General features: G+C 31.3%; 1 protein-coding gene and 1 pseudogene across 1 annotated transcript; both read right to left on the bottom strand.

Moving 5' to 3' along the window:
- Positions 1–7,526: 7,526 nt before the first annotated feature.
- On the bottom strand, positions 7,527–8,414 carry LOC120186387. Its single transcript, XM_039190329.1, has one exon. The coding sequence runs from the start codon at positions 8,412–8,414 to the stop codon at positions 7,527–7,529; it is 888 nt and encodes a 295-aa protein (XP_039046260.1).
- A 3,066-nt stretch (positions 8,415–11,480) lies between these two features.
- Positions 11,481–14,236, bottom strand: LOC120186396 (annotated as a pseudogene).
- Between the last annotated feature and the right edge of the window lie 3,422 nt (positions 14,237–17,658).

Below are 17,658 nucleotides of genomic sequence, written 5' to 3'. Positions count from 1 at the left end.
TTGGTAAATATGAAACTCATTTTGCAAATGATTATTACTATTATAAAAAAACCTAATATGTCATACGTATCCATAATGATGCATTATATATATAGAATATAAAAAAATTCCTAAAAGAACATAGATTTACACATATATTAATTATAATATGGAGTACATGTACAATAATTAGTAAACACGAAATAAACTATATGCACATGTATGTAAATTTATTTTATGTAAATATTAAGTCACATGAAAACCCTAATAAGTCATGACACATAAAAATGCAAGGGACCAAAATATAAATTAACATAATTACCAACATTGAAATCAAAAAAAATAAATCCCTAAATATGTATAGGATTATAATGGAAAAAATTCAAAATGATAAATCAAATGTAAAACCAAAAAATAATAAATACAACTACAACTAGAGATCAAAATAAAATACGCGTAAAATATGAAGATGAAATTAAAAGTTCAAGAAACGTGGATTTTGGGGACTAAAATGAACTAAATTGGAAAGATGCATAGCTACCTCGAAAATAAACCCAAACACACTATTAAATTATATCGTTTCATCCAAAAAAAAAATAATAAAACATGAATATTAAATTAAAATTTAACCTAATAGCTAAACCAAATTAAAGTTTATTGCCGCCTCAATTTTCTCTCAACTCACAGCACCATTCTCCTCTTCTCTACTCATGCGACCGCCGAGAGCTCAACAAAGGGAAACCACCAACTCCGACCAAGACCCAAACCAGCGAGGTAAGCTAAATCAAAACTTTCTTTTACCCTTATTTTTTATTTTAAAACCTCGACCTAAAAAACTAAACTATAATATTATTATGCAAGATTCCCGAAGGAAATCCAACGCTCCACCCCTGGACTCCGGTAGCTCAAACAAATTCGGTAAACTTATAACTCCTTTGTTTTATTGCTTGCATTCCATTTCCATACACACACAACAACACTAAAAAATGAAGAAGATGAAGAATACCGAAGAAATGGCTTCTTTCGTATTGCTCCTTAGTAAAAAGAAAAAATTGTGAAGCAAAGCTCCCTTGATTACATTCAATTGTTGTTTACAGAGAGCATGAAGACCAAAAGAACACTCCTCTTTTTGCTGTCCGAATCCCCCCCATTTTACATTGATTTTCTTCTTTTATAGCCCAAATTCTCATGAGTTTAATATAAAATACAAACTAGTGGAATGATCGTGCGGAAATTTCTGCGTTAAATAGGGTGTGATGGCGTTGGTGTTGAAATATGGGAGTTGGTGAGGCGTGGGACAGGCTTGGAATTGCAGCAATGCATGGAGCTCGAAATGGCATTTCACATGGGGTGTATGTGGGAGTATGTGGGAGGCAACTGGTGGAGCCTCACGTGGGTAGCATGGGCTGTTGAAATAGTGGTGCTTAGAGACATGACATCATTTAATTATAGAATTAAATTTATTTTAATTTATTAAAAAAAAGATTAAATTGAGAGAATATGTAAATAAAATAAATAAAATATGTGATTATATTAATATATTTAATTGTTATCAACGATAATTAACTCGTTGTGACCACATCTTAATTAAAAAATAAAAATGACAATATATTATATTTTTGAAATCAGTGAGAAAAAGTAGATAAAACATAAATATAAGTGATCAATCATTTAGTTAATGTAACACTTCGAAAACTAGATTAGTAGTTTCGAATATACCGCTTGAACTTAGAGCGTTATGGTAGGTCCTTATGAAATATGCAAGTTAAGTGTGACATTAATTTGGACTTGAGTTGAACCCAAAAGACGATAAAAATGATATTTTTTATTTAAGATCAAAAGAAAAATAACTAAAATGAAATTAAACTTTTTTTTTTTTTAAATAAGGCTAAATCTCATTAAAGCGGGTGAGGTCACATGATGGAAAAATGAGTCATTCCTTTATCTCTTTCTTCATTTTTCTTTTTCTTATTCTTCCTTTCTAAGTCTCCCAAAAGTGGTAACTTTGTTGTTCAATACTCCTACTCCAAATTTGTGAAGGTAAGAAATGTAATCTCCTCACTTAAGACTTTTTTTTAAGCCTTCAACCTTAAGTTTTGACCATGGTGTCCAAGATAGGAGTTTTAGAGAGATGTTGGTTTTAGAACCTTAAGATGTTACTGATCCTTTCCCAAGAGTTAGAAATAATGTTTCTATTCTCCTTAAACCCTTGAGTGAGTTAGTAATTCGTTTCATTATTTTTGATTAGTGAGAGAAGTTGGAGAAAACTCGTAGAGCAAAAACAATGAAAAGCTTGCGTTTGGGTGATTTTAGGAGTTTTCCCAATAGTTAAGATCAAGGTAACACACTCCTAACTCACCTATACCACTTGCGGAACATTATGTGTGATTTGCTTGCTTGAATGTGTGCATGTATGAAATTTTGGGGTATTTGTGTTCATAACGGAAATGAGGTGTTTTGGCATTTCTCATGCATGAAAATGGCGTATTATGATCCTTTTAACCTCTCGTAAGCTTTTCATAACGTTTGAGGGTCTTAATAGGGCTTTATGTAGGAGAAAGATGACATTCTCGGGAGAAAACATTTTGAGTTTGGGGTATCAGTATTGGATGAACAACATCGATATTATTCATCTAAAAAGCTAAAATCAAGGGTTTTGGTCAGTAGTACCGATACTCTATTCATAGGGTATCAATATCGAGGATAAAGTATTGATACCATCATGAAGTTGCCAATTTTCAACAGCTAGCTTTAGTATTGGTACTTGCGTAGTATTGATACTAAATTAATTTTCCCAAAACATCGAACCAAAAATTACTATCGATACTTGGGATGATATTGATACCCTAATAAAATAGTATCAATACTCTCTCTAAGGGTGTCAGTACTCAAAAGTCTTCTGGAATATAGTGACAAATTTTGATATCAATACCAAAAGAGGGTATTGATACTAAGGAATCTATACTGATACTGAAAGGACCAGTATCGGTACCATCGTACTAAATTGAACAAAAACCTAATGTATGGTTAAGGGCTTGGGAGGGGTTTAGACCCGCTAAGACTTTTCTAATAAGCTTGAAAGTGATACCTCTAATGTTATATGATAAGAATGTATGAAGAAATAATACACAAGATTTATTTCTTGTTTTTTATACTTGGAAAATGACGATAACACCATAGCTATTCGAATGTTTGCCAATCATATTTTGTGTATGCATGTAAGATATCCAGATATATCCTTATCAGTGTGAATGCATTTTAGTACCAGTGTGATTGTACTTTCATATAAGTACTGAAGCAGTTTCGTATTAGTGTTAAGCAATTTTGGTTATTTGATGGGAAGGCCACTATACTTTGTATTCCAAATATGTAGATTGCTTTGCTATGATCTATGTTTGGTGCATTTTGTTGCTTCATGATTAAACTTGTTAGCACGTACACTTAATAGATGCATGTAGTATAGTAGAGTTATCTGTGTGACAATGAGCTCGTATCTCAACGTTCAAAATTTATTTTTATTCGCAGGTTATTAGGTGCCATTTTAAGGAGCTTATCGCCAAGTTATATATTTCATATTCAGTCAAGTTATAAAGTACATCTCGCTTATTTTAGAGAGTATGTGTTTTTGACAAGCGTCGTAATTGTCAAATAAATAATCATTTTTCTCGGATAATTATGTTAATATGAAGAATAAGGGTGTCAGTCCACAGGAATTCAGAAATTTATAATTCTAATTCGATTTGATCTTGATCCAATAAACCTGTAAAACAAGAAAATTAAAAAGAAAGGGGGGCTTTTAAATTAAACAAGTATAATAAAATTAAGGTAAAACTAAGATGCAAATAATAAGGAAAATTGAGAAAAGTAAATTGTTAAGGTCCAACCCTTGTAACTTGATATTCTCTCTTGTGAGCTGATTTCTAAAGACAATCCTTGAAAATAGCCATTGTTTGGATTAATATCGACTATCAATATTAATGTCAATATTGGTTTTGAACTGAAAAAGCTCGTGCTCGCATTATAATGTCTCGATGACAATCGAACCAGGTCTTGATTTCTCTTAGTGAATCGCTGCAAAGATTATTCTTAAGGAATTGAATTTGTTACAAGGTGATTCTCCTCCCCAATTGTAGATCACAATGTAGACAATGTAGATCACAACGACGAACAAACCAATGTGTTATATACACTCTTTGGATTGAAGATATTGAGATAGTTGAAAGGCTGATTTCCTCTCCTTGTTTGCAGAAAAATCAAGAAAGAAATCTGAAGATGTTTCTTACCTTTTCGATTCTCACGAGACTGGATTGAGTTGTCACTCAACTATTAACTGATGAAAAGTTTAGCCAAGCATGGTAGAAATCATACTTGGCGTGTAGAAAGAGAGTATATGGAGAAGAAAAATAATTTTATTGAAATAAACTGAAACAAAGAAAAAACCAGAACTAATTATATACTGAATTCTAAACTTTTACCTCCCTCGAGGTTCACCCTAGGGGTATTTATAATCTTGAGTTAACCTAACGAAAATAAAGTATTAACTCTTAAAATATTCAAACTCTTAATTCTAACAAACTAAAAATCCTAATTAATAAATATTAAAAATCTTGAATAAAAATTCTATACAAACTAAATTCCTAATAAAATAATTAAATATCAAATGCTTGAATTCAATTACAACTTTTAAATTCTTAAAGAATTATGGTTCATATTGCTTTCCTCCTTTGATCTTGCTACTTGGAATATTTAATTAGAGTTTTTGCTTGGATCGACTTTTGAATTTGAGTTTGCACCGACTTTTCCCAAATAAGTAGGAAAATCGATTTAATTTGTCTTTTGATTGTTATTTCCTGAAAAATAGAGTCATGCACAAATTCAAATTAAAATAGTCCAAATTAACCCTATATAAAGAGATAACACAGTTTAATTAATAACAAAATATTAATTAAATAAAACACTCATCAGTTTCATAAATTATTTATATTAATGAGTCGTACTCTTTATTTAAAAACTCTAATGTTATATTTGGAGATATTATTTTGGGAGCCTCCCATTTTGTAAAACTTAAATGTTATTGTTCAAAATGATAGACGATTTATTATAAATATGGTTGAGCATTTTGAGAGAAAAAATGGTTAGTCAATTCGATGGTTTCATATAACATTTAAATCCTCCGCATTTCGAGTCGAATTGGATTTCGGTGTTATAATTAACCAAAAATAAATAAATATTTTATTATGCTTTCTTAGAGGATTTTTAGAAATTATCAACTCTCCTACTAAAATTTTCAGACGAATCTCTTCGTTTATCGAAAATTTTATATCCTTTAGGTGCAAGAGCTTCATAATCTCCACACTAATATACAGTGAATAGATAAAACTTATGCCATATCATTTACTAAAATGAAATCCAAAACCTACGAATAGTAACCATTTATTTGACACTACTAGATAAAATCGCTGTAGGTTACCCTCAATCACAATTAAAAAGAAGATTTTCTTTGATTCCTTCTCCTTCACACCTATATCTCTCCTTATACCTTCATCTCTCGCGCAAAAAACATCACCCACCATTAATTGTTATTTCACTAATTATGGTTCTCTACCTAATCAAAAGAATAAATCCTAAACGGCTAACAAAATATATTTATTTATTTAATATTATATTCTCAACTACATACATACCTTTAAATGAATTAATTTAAATTAGTTAGTGTATAAATCTATAATTAAAATTAATTATTTGTGATTCTAACATTTTAAGTAGAGATGTCGCTTGATTTTTTTTCTTTGTTGGTCGACGTTTGAGATTAATTTTAATATTGATTTTCAATTGTTAATATTTCCTTTTTTATTTTCTTATATTATGTTCTTGTTCTTCGTTAATTTTTAGTTTTTAATAATTATATCTTTATAATATATATTTTTTAAATTTTATGACATTTTTTTATATTTTTAACGTGTTTTTGGTCCTTTTTATTGATCGTTCAATCGTTATCTTTATTTAATTTTGTAATAATTGAATTTAATATTGACTCGACTAATTAAGATATTATTTATTTATTATCCTGTTGATTTTCTATGTTTTGAACTTTCATATTAAATTTAAATACGTTATTTGTGTTCATAAATAATTTTCGCATGATTTACTCTAATTTGTAATAGTTGGAAGTCTTTCAATAGTTAATCCATGTTATGATTCATTTATCAATGTAATTAAATCTATTCATATTTTTTATATTTTTTTATGAATTTTTATTTATTTTTATTTGATTTCAATTAATTAATTTCTTACGTCAATAGATATAAATAATATCTTAATTATATGTTTAATTTATGTTTATGATTGTAAATATTTATAATAGTTTAAATATTTTTATAAAGCTAGCTATTTGTTTTTACAAATATGAAAAAAAAAATATTGGAAGTAGAGATAAGATGGAGAAAGTTTAAGATATGATGGGACTGCCTACCAAAGCTAAAAGTAATAGTCAATAGGAGTAGGTTAAGAAAGAAGAAGCAAAATTCATGCCAACTCAAGTGGCCCTGAGCACGGTCATCTTTATCTCCCAATAACAAATAAATTAACTTATCCATTTCACCTTCTTTCCTTTTCACTCGTGTCCCCTCATTATTACACCTCTGCCCCCTCTTTTCTAAAGACAACTTTTTTTGGCCAAATTTACAGATCGATACATAGATTTAATATTTTTTAGGGCAAAGGATAAACATGATTACTGAATTGTTTTTATTTAATTATTTTAAATATAAATTTAAAATTAATAAAATATTATAATTTTGAAAAATATTTTATAAATTATTTTTTAAAATAATTTAACTATCTTATAATGCAACCTGTAATTTTATTTTTTCTTCAATTTCTCATTAGTACAATTTTTATCTTTACTCTTTTTCAAATTGATACTTAACTTTTTCGTTTTAAATTAATATTTATATGAACTTAATTTAACAATCAATCAAATTAATAATGTGACTTATCATAATTTAGTTGATTATTGAAATAATATAACAGTATTAAATTTTTAAACTTAAATATTAATTTTAAAAATTAAGTTAAGATATTTGTCAGAAAATAAGTAATAATTTATAAATTATTAAATTCATATACCAACTTATATAATAATTTTTTTAAAAAAAATCATTTTATGGACACATGTGATTTATTTATTATTTCAAAAAATTAGCTATAAAACAACACCCTCCGCACGTCGCATCCAAACTTACTACTGCCAACTCACTCCAACACGTGTTGAATTTTTATCAGGAGACGCTATCTGCATAAAACATTGACGGTCAGGATCTCTTCAGTTAAATTTTCTGATTACGTGGGAAACACGTGATCAATGCCTCAAGATGTGTTCTACTTGCACGCAATGTGTAGTTGCCGCGTTACACTGTTTGTTTCTCAATCGTTTTTCGTGGTGCACACAAAATCAATATTGATTGGTTAAAAAAAACTTAGATTACAAATATTCCTCGAATTATCTTCTATTCTTGTTTTATTTCATTTCAGTCGACATCAAGTTATTATCTCGTCCGGACAAACAAACCGCCGTTGACGGCGTCCTCGAACCCCACGTAACGGCATTGGACGACGTTGGCGGGATGGATCGTCAATGTGCTGGACTTCGCCGTCGGATTTTGGTTCGTCGCCCGATTGTACGGACCGAACCATTTGTTCCTCATGTAACGGTTTTTTCTCCAAGGAGGGAGAGTTAATTCTTTGCTCTTTAAAGATTTTTTTACCGAGTCACTCATTACCTTGACGATCCTTTTCAATTCCTCGTCTTTTCCCACGAAAACCCTAGGTAAATGTTGTAATAACCTCGAGTACTCGATCGTCGGCCTCGCGATCTCGAACTCGGAGGCGAAATCGAGGTCGACGAAGTACCGCGTTTGACACGTGGGTGATGCCGATTGCACCACGTCGAGGAACTCGTAGTTTCCGGCGGTTAGGCCTCCCGAGGAGCTCCATTTGGTCTTGCATATCGCCGCATTGTGGCCCACCTGGCGGAGATAAGCCATTACATTACGCCGGAAAATAGCTTTATCCGTTTTGAAAAAGGAAAGCATTTCCATTGCTCTCAAAACGTGAGCCATAAGCAGATTCCTGAAAGGATCCGTGTTGCTAAGAGAGGTTGACTTGATGATGATCCGGAACGAATCCTTAATGTCGAAGCTTGAGTCGACTCGGTCGGAGTCTGAGTTGTAACCCGCTTGTTCTACAGCATCGTGGTCGTCTTCCAGAAAACCGTGAACGAGCTCCGAGAGGCAAGGCGAATCGTCTTCAACGTCGACAGCGGCGGAGGAGTGTTCGCTTCCGCTGCTTTCGAAACTGAAGCTGACGAGTCGAGCCTTGACTCGGTCGTCGAGCGGGTCAGTAACTCGTTTGATTCTTCTATCAGAAGTAGCCATAAATGCAGTTCTACGGTACAAAAGCTGGTTTCTTTGGTTTGTGTTTTAAGACCTATTGATTGGGATTAGTTTGATATAAATAGAGAGATTGGGAAGAAAAACATAGGGATATGCGAGGAACTTAAATTGTTTTTTATTTTATTTTTTTGGGAAAAGATAAATTATATGTATGGAGGAATTTTACGCCGAATATTCCAATAAATTGCTGTTTTTGCATCAGATAAGGCTGTGCCTTTGATTTCTGTAGTAGGGGGATTTCATGTCATATAAAATTTAATTTTTATATGAAAAAGCAAGTTTCAACCGATTTTTTCGAACAAAAATGAACAATTTTTAAAAATTGTATGATGATGAGAATTTTTATATATGAAAAAGCAGTTTCAACCGATTTTTTCGAACAAAAATGAACAATTTATTTAAAAAAATTGTAGTGATGATGAGAATAAAAAATTAAATATCAGAACTTTATTGAAATTTATGATTGGAGCAGCATAAGAATCCCCCGATCTTGTATCGAGTAAAAAAGGATTTATGGACTTGCAATCGAATTCTATATTTATGTTGTCGATTTCATAATACGTATTAACACTTTAAATCTTTAAAGATGGCAATTGAAGCTAATATGTAGGCTTGGAAAAAAAGGAGTGATCCTATCCCTAAAATTCTCAAGGCGTGATTACTTATGACTATCACGATTTAAATATTCTCATCGATAATTATAAATATAAACAAATCAATCCTTTGTATCACGTCTTGATAAGGTTAAAACCGGAAACCATTGCGTGGATTTGGCATTGATCCGATAAAGAGGAAAGAGGGCACAGCCCTAAATTTGAAGCGGAATTATTGGGAAAAGCATAAGCATATCCAATGATACTTTGGGTTTATTCGGTTGCATCAGTGGGCGGACGTGATTTGATCAGAATCTTTTGTATTGGTTGGGAGGGATGAGGTGACACGTAGGTGAATGAATGATTACGGGGACAAGCAAGGGTGGGCGTCTATGGGTCCCTGACGGAGACAAAAGGGGTGAGGTTGCCCTTGCCTCTTCATGATTTGAAAGGGAGAGGCAAAGAGCCAATGTATATTGTTTATTATTATTATTATATGCTTCGGATTAGGATCCACGAAATTCATCCCTCGTCTCAATATCATCCTCTATCAATAATCACGTGGTACTTCAACATCCATGGAGGTACACTAAAATAATAAATATTCCCCAAATAAACAATCACGTGGTACTTCTTTGTGCCTTTGGTTGTCGGAAATAGAGGAGGGCCGCCCGGGAACGGCCATGCGAAGCGGCGGTGACGCCATTTGATTCCCCTGGAGCCCTAATCAATAGGATTTCCATGGGAAACTCTTTTTTGCTCATGTTTTGCTAAAGGCATTGTGTTGCTGCCGTGAATTTGGGATTAATATGTCTTATTATTACTATTTTTTGGGGGGCATAAATGAACTCATAAAATGCTCTGTTTTGATGCTTTGTAACTGGAGTAGATGGATAGTTCCAGACTTAGCCTTTAAGGCTTATTTTTGTAACTGGGCCTTGCTCATTTGATTTTCTTTCAATATAATCCAAGATTTAATCTTTTGATTTTATGTTTTAGTGTTTAAAGTTTTGTGTTGTTTTACTTCGGTCCTTGCTTCCATGTTTGTTTATTTCCCGTAAATGTTTGCATCTTGGAAATGCATTTTCTGTTTTATGTAATTTTAATCAACGTCCTAATTAATTTTTTAGGCCTTTGAGTTTTGTTTGTTAGTGTTGTTGGTTCTAGTTTCATTAGGTTTACATTTCGGTTGTTATTTTCTATTATTATTTATTTATCATTTTATTTAAATTTCAGCATTTAATTTTCGTAATATTTATCGTGGTTCTTATCTCAGAATAGGTGCTTGCCTTTAAGTTTCTATCATTTTTGTTGTTGTCCTTTAATTTTGAATTCCTTATATTTCAATCCCTGCTTTAGTATTTATATTAATTAATTCAAGATTATAACTTTATAAATATTTTAATCTAGTCTTTATATTTGTTTATTTTACTTTTAATTTTGACGTTACCCTTTTTAATTTCGTCCTAGAATAAGTTTCTTGACTTCAATAGGCCTTTAGACTTCATTTCTTTAAATTATGTCCTTTAATTTAGGTGAAGATTTGATTTGACCCTCACCTTAACACCCAAGTGTCCATTTTAATTATTCAATTTCATAGTTAACAAAATAAATTAGGATTAATATTAGAGCCTCCATTATTAGGTTTAATCCCCTAGGTTCTTTAAATTACATAATTTAACACCTTATGGAGTCAATAGTAAATATCCCGCAAGCATGCTAGGGGTGATTACTAATGATTCTCGAAATAGGTCGACATCCTTTTAAGATCTCATCATGATTTTCCTAAAATCTCAAGCTAATGTCCGGTTATTAGGCACAATAGTTAATCTCCCGCATTCATGCCAATGGTGAATATTATTGGCCTTAATAAACGAGCATTATCTTCAACTTTATATACATTGATTTCTAAATTAAATAAAACTTTAAACTCTAAATTTTCAAATTTTAAAATAAGATAATCAACTAAGTATCAATTTTTGGCGCTATGATGGTGCTAAGCCTTTCTCACACGTAATAAACTCCCGAACATGTTTTTTGATTTTCACAGACCCTAAAACTTGGTATTTTATTAAAATAAAAATATTTTATTAAAATACAAATATTTTATTAAATTATCCGATTTTTATGATGTTCCAATAGCACCTTAAAATGGTTGGTGGTGGCTCCCAACATTTCACAAAATCTTTTCAAAAACCTTTTCAATAAAAACCACTAAGTTGTACTAGATTTTTTCTCTCAGCAAAAAACGGCGGTGACAATAACAGTTTTTTTTTCCTTCTACCTTCGTCAATCCTACTCATCTACACAAGGCTTCACTTTACAAAACGACCCTGGGGTAAGCTTTCTACATTGACCCGGATTTATCATATCTGAAAAAATCCACGAGTATGAGTGGATTTTATCTGAAAAAATCCACGAGTATGAGTTGATCACGAGCTATCGAAAAAATCTGGGAGATCCTGACTATAAGCAATGATGTCAAGGGCGAAGGACAATGTAGCATAAACTAGATGACTGGCCTCTCCCGGATAACCATTTGCTCAATCAGTTTTAGAAGATGTATGCATTTGTCAGGTTCATCTCTGTTTACTAGGAACTCAATACGAGGCGAAACTGCTTTTGCATCCTCAATATTATTGTATTTCGTGAGGTCAGAAAGCAGTCTCTGAGCTTCTTCAATGTTTCCTTTGAGTCGCAAACAGCAGATCACTGATGAATAAGATGCAAAAGACGGAAGGAACCCATGGCTGAGAATGAGATCCAAGAACTCAAGGCATTCATTGCAGTTTCCGTTCTTTGAGTGCCAATCAATGACAGAAAAACATGCCTTGTTTTAGTAATATCTTTGGTAAGATGTGCAGCATCTGCAATTCTTCCGACTTAGCATAACCGACAATTAGAAAATTGTAGAAATCCAGAACAGACTCACCGAGTTTCTCGATTTCAACACAGAGCTTGAACACATGCTCGAGATCCATTTCCTTTAGAATGTTACTGGAAACACATTCATCATAATTTTTTGCAGCAGATGTTGGTTGAACATCTAGGGGACTGATAAAAGAGGAGTTTGCCTCTGTCAAAGTCCTGTTTGATGAAATGACTCCTACTAGTAGTGCATGATAGAAACGACTGTTCGGTTGAAATCCGTTTCTAATCATAACAGACACAATTTCAAGGGCACGGCCTAGCCTACCGGCATAAACATGAGCTTTGACAAATATAGTGTATGTAACATGATTTGGAGATACTCCAAAATCAGACATGCTATGCAAGATCCTCTCTGCATCCTCAACTCTTCCAAGCCATAAACCATGACATTGTATGTGTACACTCCAGGGGGGCAGCCTATGTGTTTCATTAGTTGTATCATGCCAAAGGACTGATCAACCTTGCTGGCTCTAAAAAGCGCACCTACTAATATCGTGCAAGTTACGACAGAAGGAACTAAACCATGCTTTAGAATCTTTCCAAACAATGCATATTCTTTTATCAATTCGCATTCTTTGCTCATAACATGAAGACTTGAATCAAAGGCATGACAAGTCTTCAAATAACCATTTTCAATTATCATCTTCAAGAGCTTGAATGCATATCTAGTACTACCTATCTTACAAAAGCCATCCATGAGTACAGTAAATGTTACTTAATCCGGCTCTATTCCCTTCTTTATCATCTTACCCAACAGCCCATTTGCGAGTTTCAGTCTCCCTTGCTTGCACAGCCCATCAATCATAGCAGTGAAACTATAAGCATCAGTATCAACCCCGAATGAGTTCATCAATTCAAATATCTTGGAAGCCATGTTGAAATGGCCTTCTCTGCAGAACCCACAAATTAGAATATTATAACTTACGCGGTAAGGCAATAAGCCATTGTTGACAATCCTTCCGAGAGGGAGCATTGCCTTGTAAGGTTTGTTAACTCTACAAAGTCCTTCGATAAGCTCATTATAGGTACGGATATTAGGCCGACAATTGCGTTTCTCCATCAAACTAAGAAGCTCAAAAGCAGAAACAATCTTCCCTTCCTTACAGTATCCATTAACCAGCGCATTGCAAGTTACAATCCCTGGATAAGCACCATCTTTTACCATCTGCCTTAACATCCCACTACCCTCCTCAATCTTTCCTTCCCTGCATAACCCATCAATCAAAACAGTGTAAGTATAAACATTTGGCTTACATCCTTTTCCGACCATTTCACTAACCAAATCCAAAACCTTACCAATCAATCCATCATCACACAGAGCCTTCACTAATACAGTGTAAGTCCGAGTACTTGGCTGGCAACCCTTCTCTTGCATCCCTTCTTTTAAAGCAAATGCTTCATCAACCCTCCCATTCTCGCATAAACCGTGTATTAAAATCGCGTAAGTAACCGAATTCGCTCCACAACCATCTGATTCCGACATTACATCAAACACCCAGAAGGTTTCCCAGAGATCTTTTTTACGACAATATCCCAATACTAAAGAAGTACAAATATGAGTACCCAATCCAAACGCAAGCTTCAAAGCTTGGGACATGAACATTTCAGCTTGAAAGACAAAGCCAACTTTGGAGAAAGCTTTGATTATCGTTCCATAATCAATGGCACCAAAAGCAAAGCCTTCAGCTACCATTCTTTAATAAACGGAAAATGCCAAAAACGCCAGACTAAACTTTGCTATAGACATCAAGAGAATGTTATAATAAGGGTAATCTAAGCGAAAACCATTATTCCTCATCTCATCAAGCTCTTGCATTAGCTTCAAAAGATCGTTTTCGTTGTTACCACAACTTTTAATCAGTTCAATCACAGTCTTATGAGCGATTCGAAATGAACTGGAGGATACAAGCAGTTTCAAGAGGTGGATTCTACTAGTTGTATCGTAGCAATAAGTGGAATGCTGACAAACCCATCGGAAAAACTGGAGAGCGAGTGTGAGTTGGTGATTTTGGAGGAGGATAACGTGGTCAGCAACGCTGGGGTTCATGTGGGAAACTAAGGATTTGAGGGTCTCGTTGGTCTTCCAGTTGGGTTGGTTGATTAAAGAGGAAGCTCGATGAGCAATGTCTTCTGGGGTTAATTTTGAGGGGATTGTTTGATGGTAAGAGGAAATGAAGGAAACAGAGTTAAGGGCGTGATATCTGCAGGGGAGTTTCGCGACGCTTTTCCTGAGAAACATGCCAAAAACAAGGGCAGAAATATTGAAGAAATGAGACAAAACTGAAATGGAGAGTAAAGTAATTTTACTAGGAAAATCACCATGAAACTGTTTATTGAGAAGGAAAACGAGGGGAAGGGAGAGTTTGAGACTTGAACAGGCGCTAGGCGGGTTTTATTGAAGATTAAAGCAGCAGTTGATGAAACGTTTCATTAAATAATTATTTTAATATTTATTTTTTAGGACTATTAAAAATTTAAGCTTTTAACTTAATTAAGAATTGGATTACATACTTTTAACTTTCAATAAAAACTTAAAATTATTAATTAAATTATAAAAGTAGTTTAATCATTATATACGTGATTATAAAAATAAATATGAAAAAGAAAAAATAATCAATTTAATTTAAAAATAAAAAATATTTTTCTAATATTAAAAAAAATTAATCTCTCTTTTATTTTAAATTTTTCATAAACTATAATTTAATATATCATTTATTAGATATATTTTAACAGTTTAAGTGCTCATGTATCCCCAATTGATATTTTTTCTATGACATTAACTATATTTAATTATGATCAATAACCAGTTGGTCTAGTGGAATAAGATACTAGATATTTAAGCAAGGTCATGGGTTCGAATCCTGGTTATTGTGAATGGAGCAAACTGGATTGGGAGAGTCATCCTTGCCTCTACAATACTCGATCCAGATTAGTCGATCAATAGATCAGATACTAGTTGTTATACCAAAAAAAAGCTATAATTAATTATGTGTATAAAATATTGTAAATTTTAAAAAATATGTGATTTGGCTTGATGGTCAAGGTATGTCCACTTTACTACTATGTCCCGTTAAAATTCTCATTACAAAGTTTATTAGTATTATTTTTTTATAAATTTTAAATCTAATTCTAACCCTAATCATATCTAGAAGAAAGAGAAAGGAGATTCTAGGAGAAAGAAAGAGACTACATCTAATAGGTCTAAAGCATATGACTTAAAGAGAATTTAAAAGAACAAAGATGTACAGTTTGACCAATCTAAAAAATTATACATAAAATGTTGCATATCATTACAAATTAAGAAGCTTAGTCCAATGCTTTTAGGCGTGTTTTGTCTTAGGCTCAAAATATATTATGATAGACATATTTTAAAGTTGAACATTTTTATCGAATTTCAGTCCATTATAATGTTTTTTTATCAAGCTATGTTTTTCATATTTTACTTATCTCTTTAAAAGACTTTTTATTTTAATATGCTTTTGTTGATAATTATTTTACTTAGATAAGTGATATCACTAATTTATTGAATATTCTTTTAAAATTGAAATTACTTTAAATTATGATGCCAAGTATGATGATGTTCTAAAATCTTTTTCAATATCATTTTAAACGGTTGTAAGATTTGCATTCATTCTAAATCGGGCAAAGTGTATCAAACTAACGATTGTAACATAAATATATAATATTATCTAATGTTTTATCATATATCATTCATTGTGTTGTTTCTTGATATTCATAAAGTATAGAAGTCTTGGATTTATTGAATTTCATGTATTACTATCTTATTTTTTTTTATTTATGTTGAAATTCAATATTCTTCTTAAGTGTTAAAGTTTTTCATGGAATGTATTTTTAAGGGGGAGTTTTATTTCTAAAATAATTTTTATGTTTGATCTCTTTATTTTTACTAAATTTATTATCCTTTTTGAATTATTTTGGCAAAAATACATCAGAGGCTCCTATACCTAAAAAACAATGTGACCCTCGTATTATTTTTTCAATGTGATCCCCCAATTCAGAAAACAAAACCAATATAGCTCTTGACCAACGTCTTTCACCGTTGATTGTTACAATACTGACATGATAGTTCACGGTGTTGACGTGATAATATACGATGGCTGATGACATGGTAGATGACATGACAAATGAGCTAAATTGTTTTTTTATTTTGTTCGAGGGTCAAATTGATTTTTTTTAGTTCAAGGGCTTATTTAATTCATTTTAAAAAAAATAATTTATTTTAAATTATAATATAAAATTATTCAAATATTTAAAAATTAAATATAAAATACTGAAAAAAACTAAAAAAAAATTTGAGTATACATGTTAAAATACTAAAACTATTATAAAATTTTTAAAATAAATGAATATATATGATAGGTTATAAAACAATCACTATAAATTATTAAAAATTTTAAAAATATTTTTAAAAAGGAATATTATCCATAACATATATATATATATATATATATATAATTAGGTATATCATCAACACTTATGCAAGGTATTCTTGCTGGATTAATAGAGAATTACAAAATTTAAATTAGTCAAGGGTTGTAATTTTTGGAAATATTAAAATTTATTATGTTTTCTAATTATCTTTTTTATAAGTCTTGACTAATTAAAAGGTAATTATAGGATAATTTTCGACATAAAATAATTAGAAGACATAGTAAATTTCGACTAATCTAAAATTTGTAAGTCTCGGTGAATCCAATTAAAAAATTTATATAAATGTTGATGATATGCCTATATATTACATGTATAAATTATGTATAATATATCACTTCAAAAATATTTTTAAAATTTTCAATAATTTACAAGTTATCATTTTATAACCTATGATTTATATTACAAAATTTTAATTTTTTTATAATATTTTTAATATATATATATATTCAATTTTTTAATATTTTATTTTTTATTTTTTATTTTTAATATTTAATATTTTAATAATTTTAATTTTAAATTTTAAATTAAAATAATTTTTATTTTTAAAATTCTTAAAAAAACATTTGACCCTCGAATAAAACAAAAAAAATCAATTTAGCTCATTTTTTGTTATCTGTTACATCATTTGTTATCATGGACAACAACGTCAGTATCGTGGATTGTCATATCAATACCGTAACGATTAATGATGAAAGAACGTTGATCAAAAGGCCACATTAAGTTTGTTTTCCAGTTAGATGGTCACATTAAGAGAAAAATAATACAAGTGTCACTTTGATTTTTTTTTAAAGTAGGCTCCTGCAATGCTTTTTGCCAATTATTTTTTATATAAAAAAGAATGAGAAATAAGATTGACAAATTCAATTTCTCAAAGAATTGTTAATGTGGAGTTTTTGCCAAAAAAAAATATAACTATATCCAAAAGGAAGATAGTGAATTTATATTTGATTTAATAAATAAAGATAAAATATTTTGGATTTATTGATTTTTTAAATATTTAAAAATAATTCGAAGTCCTTGAAAATGTGTTAAATGTGATTCAATCTTTGTCAAATCTTTTCAAACATTTTCTCAATCATTTTTGCACTGGGATTACTCACTACACATGAAAAAATGGACATCTGGGGCCAATGTTTCGAGCTGATTCCGTTTGGTTCCTGTCGACGGTCGTGCCCTGGGATTACTTTGGCATTTCAAGTCATACACTTGACGATTGCTACCCTGCTTCAAGGATTCGACTTAACCACTCC

This window comes from Hibiscus syriacus, unplaced genomic scaffold (genome assembly GCF_006381635.1).
Source record: "Hibiscus syriacus cultivar Baekdansim isolate YM2019G1 unplaced genomic scaffold, ASM638163v2 tig00113338_pilon, whole genome shotgun sequence".
NCBI lineage: Eukaryota > Viridiplantae > Streptophyta > Magnoliopsida > Malvales > Malvaceae > Hibiscus > Hibiscus syriacus.
This window is presented reverse-complemented; position numbering and strand designations above follow the sequence as displayed.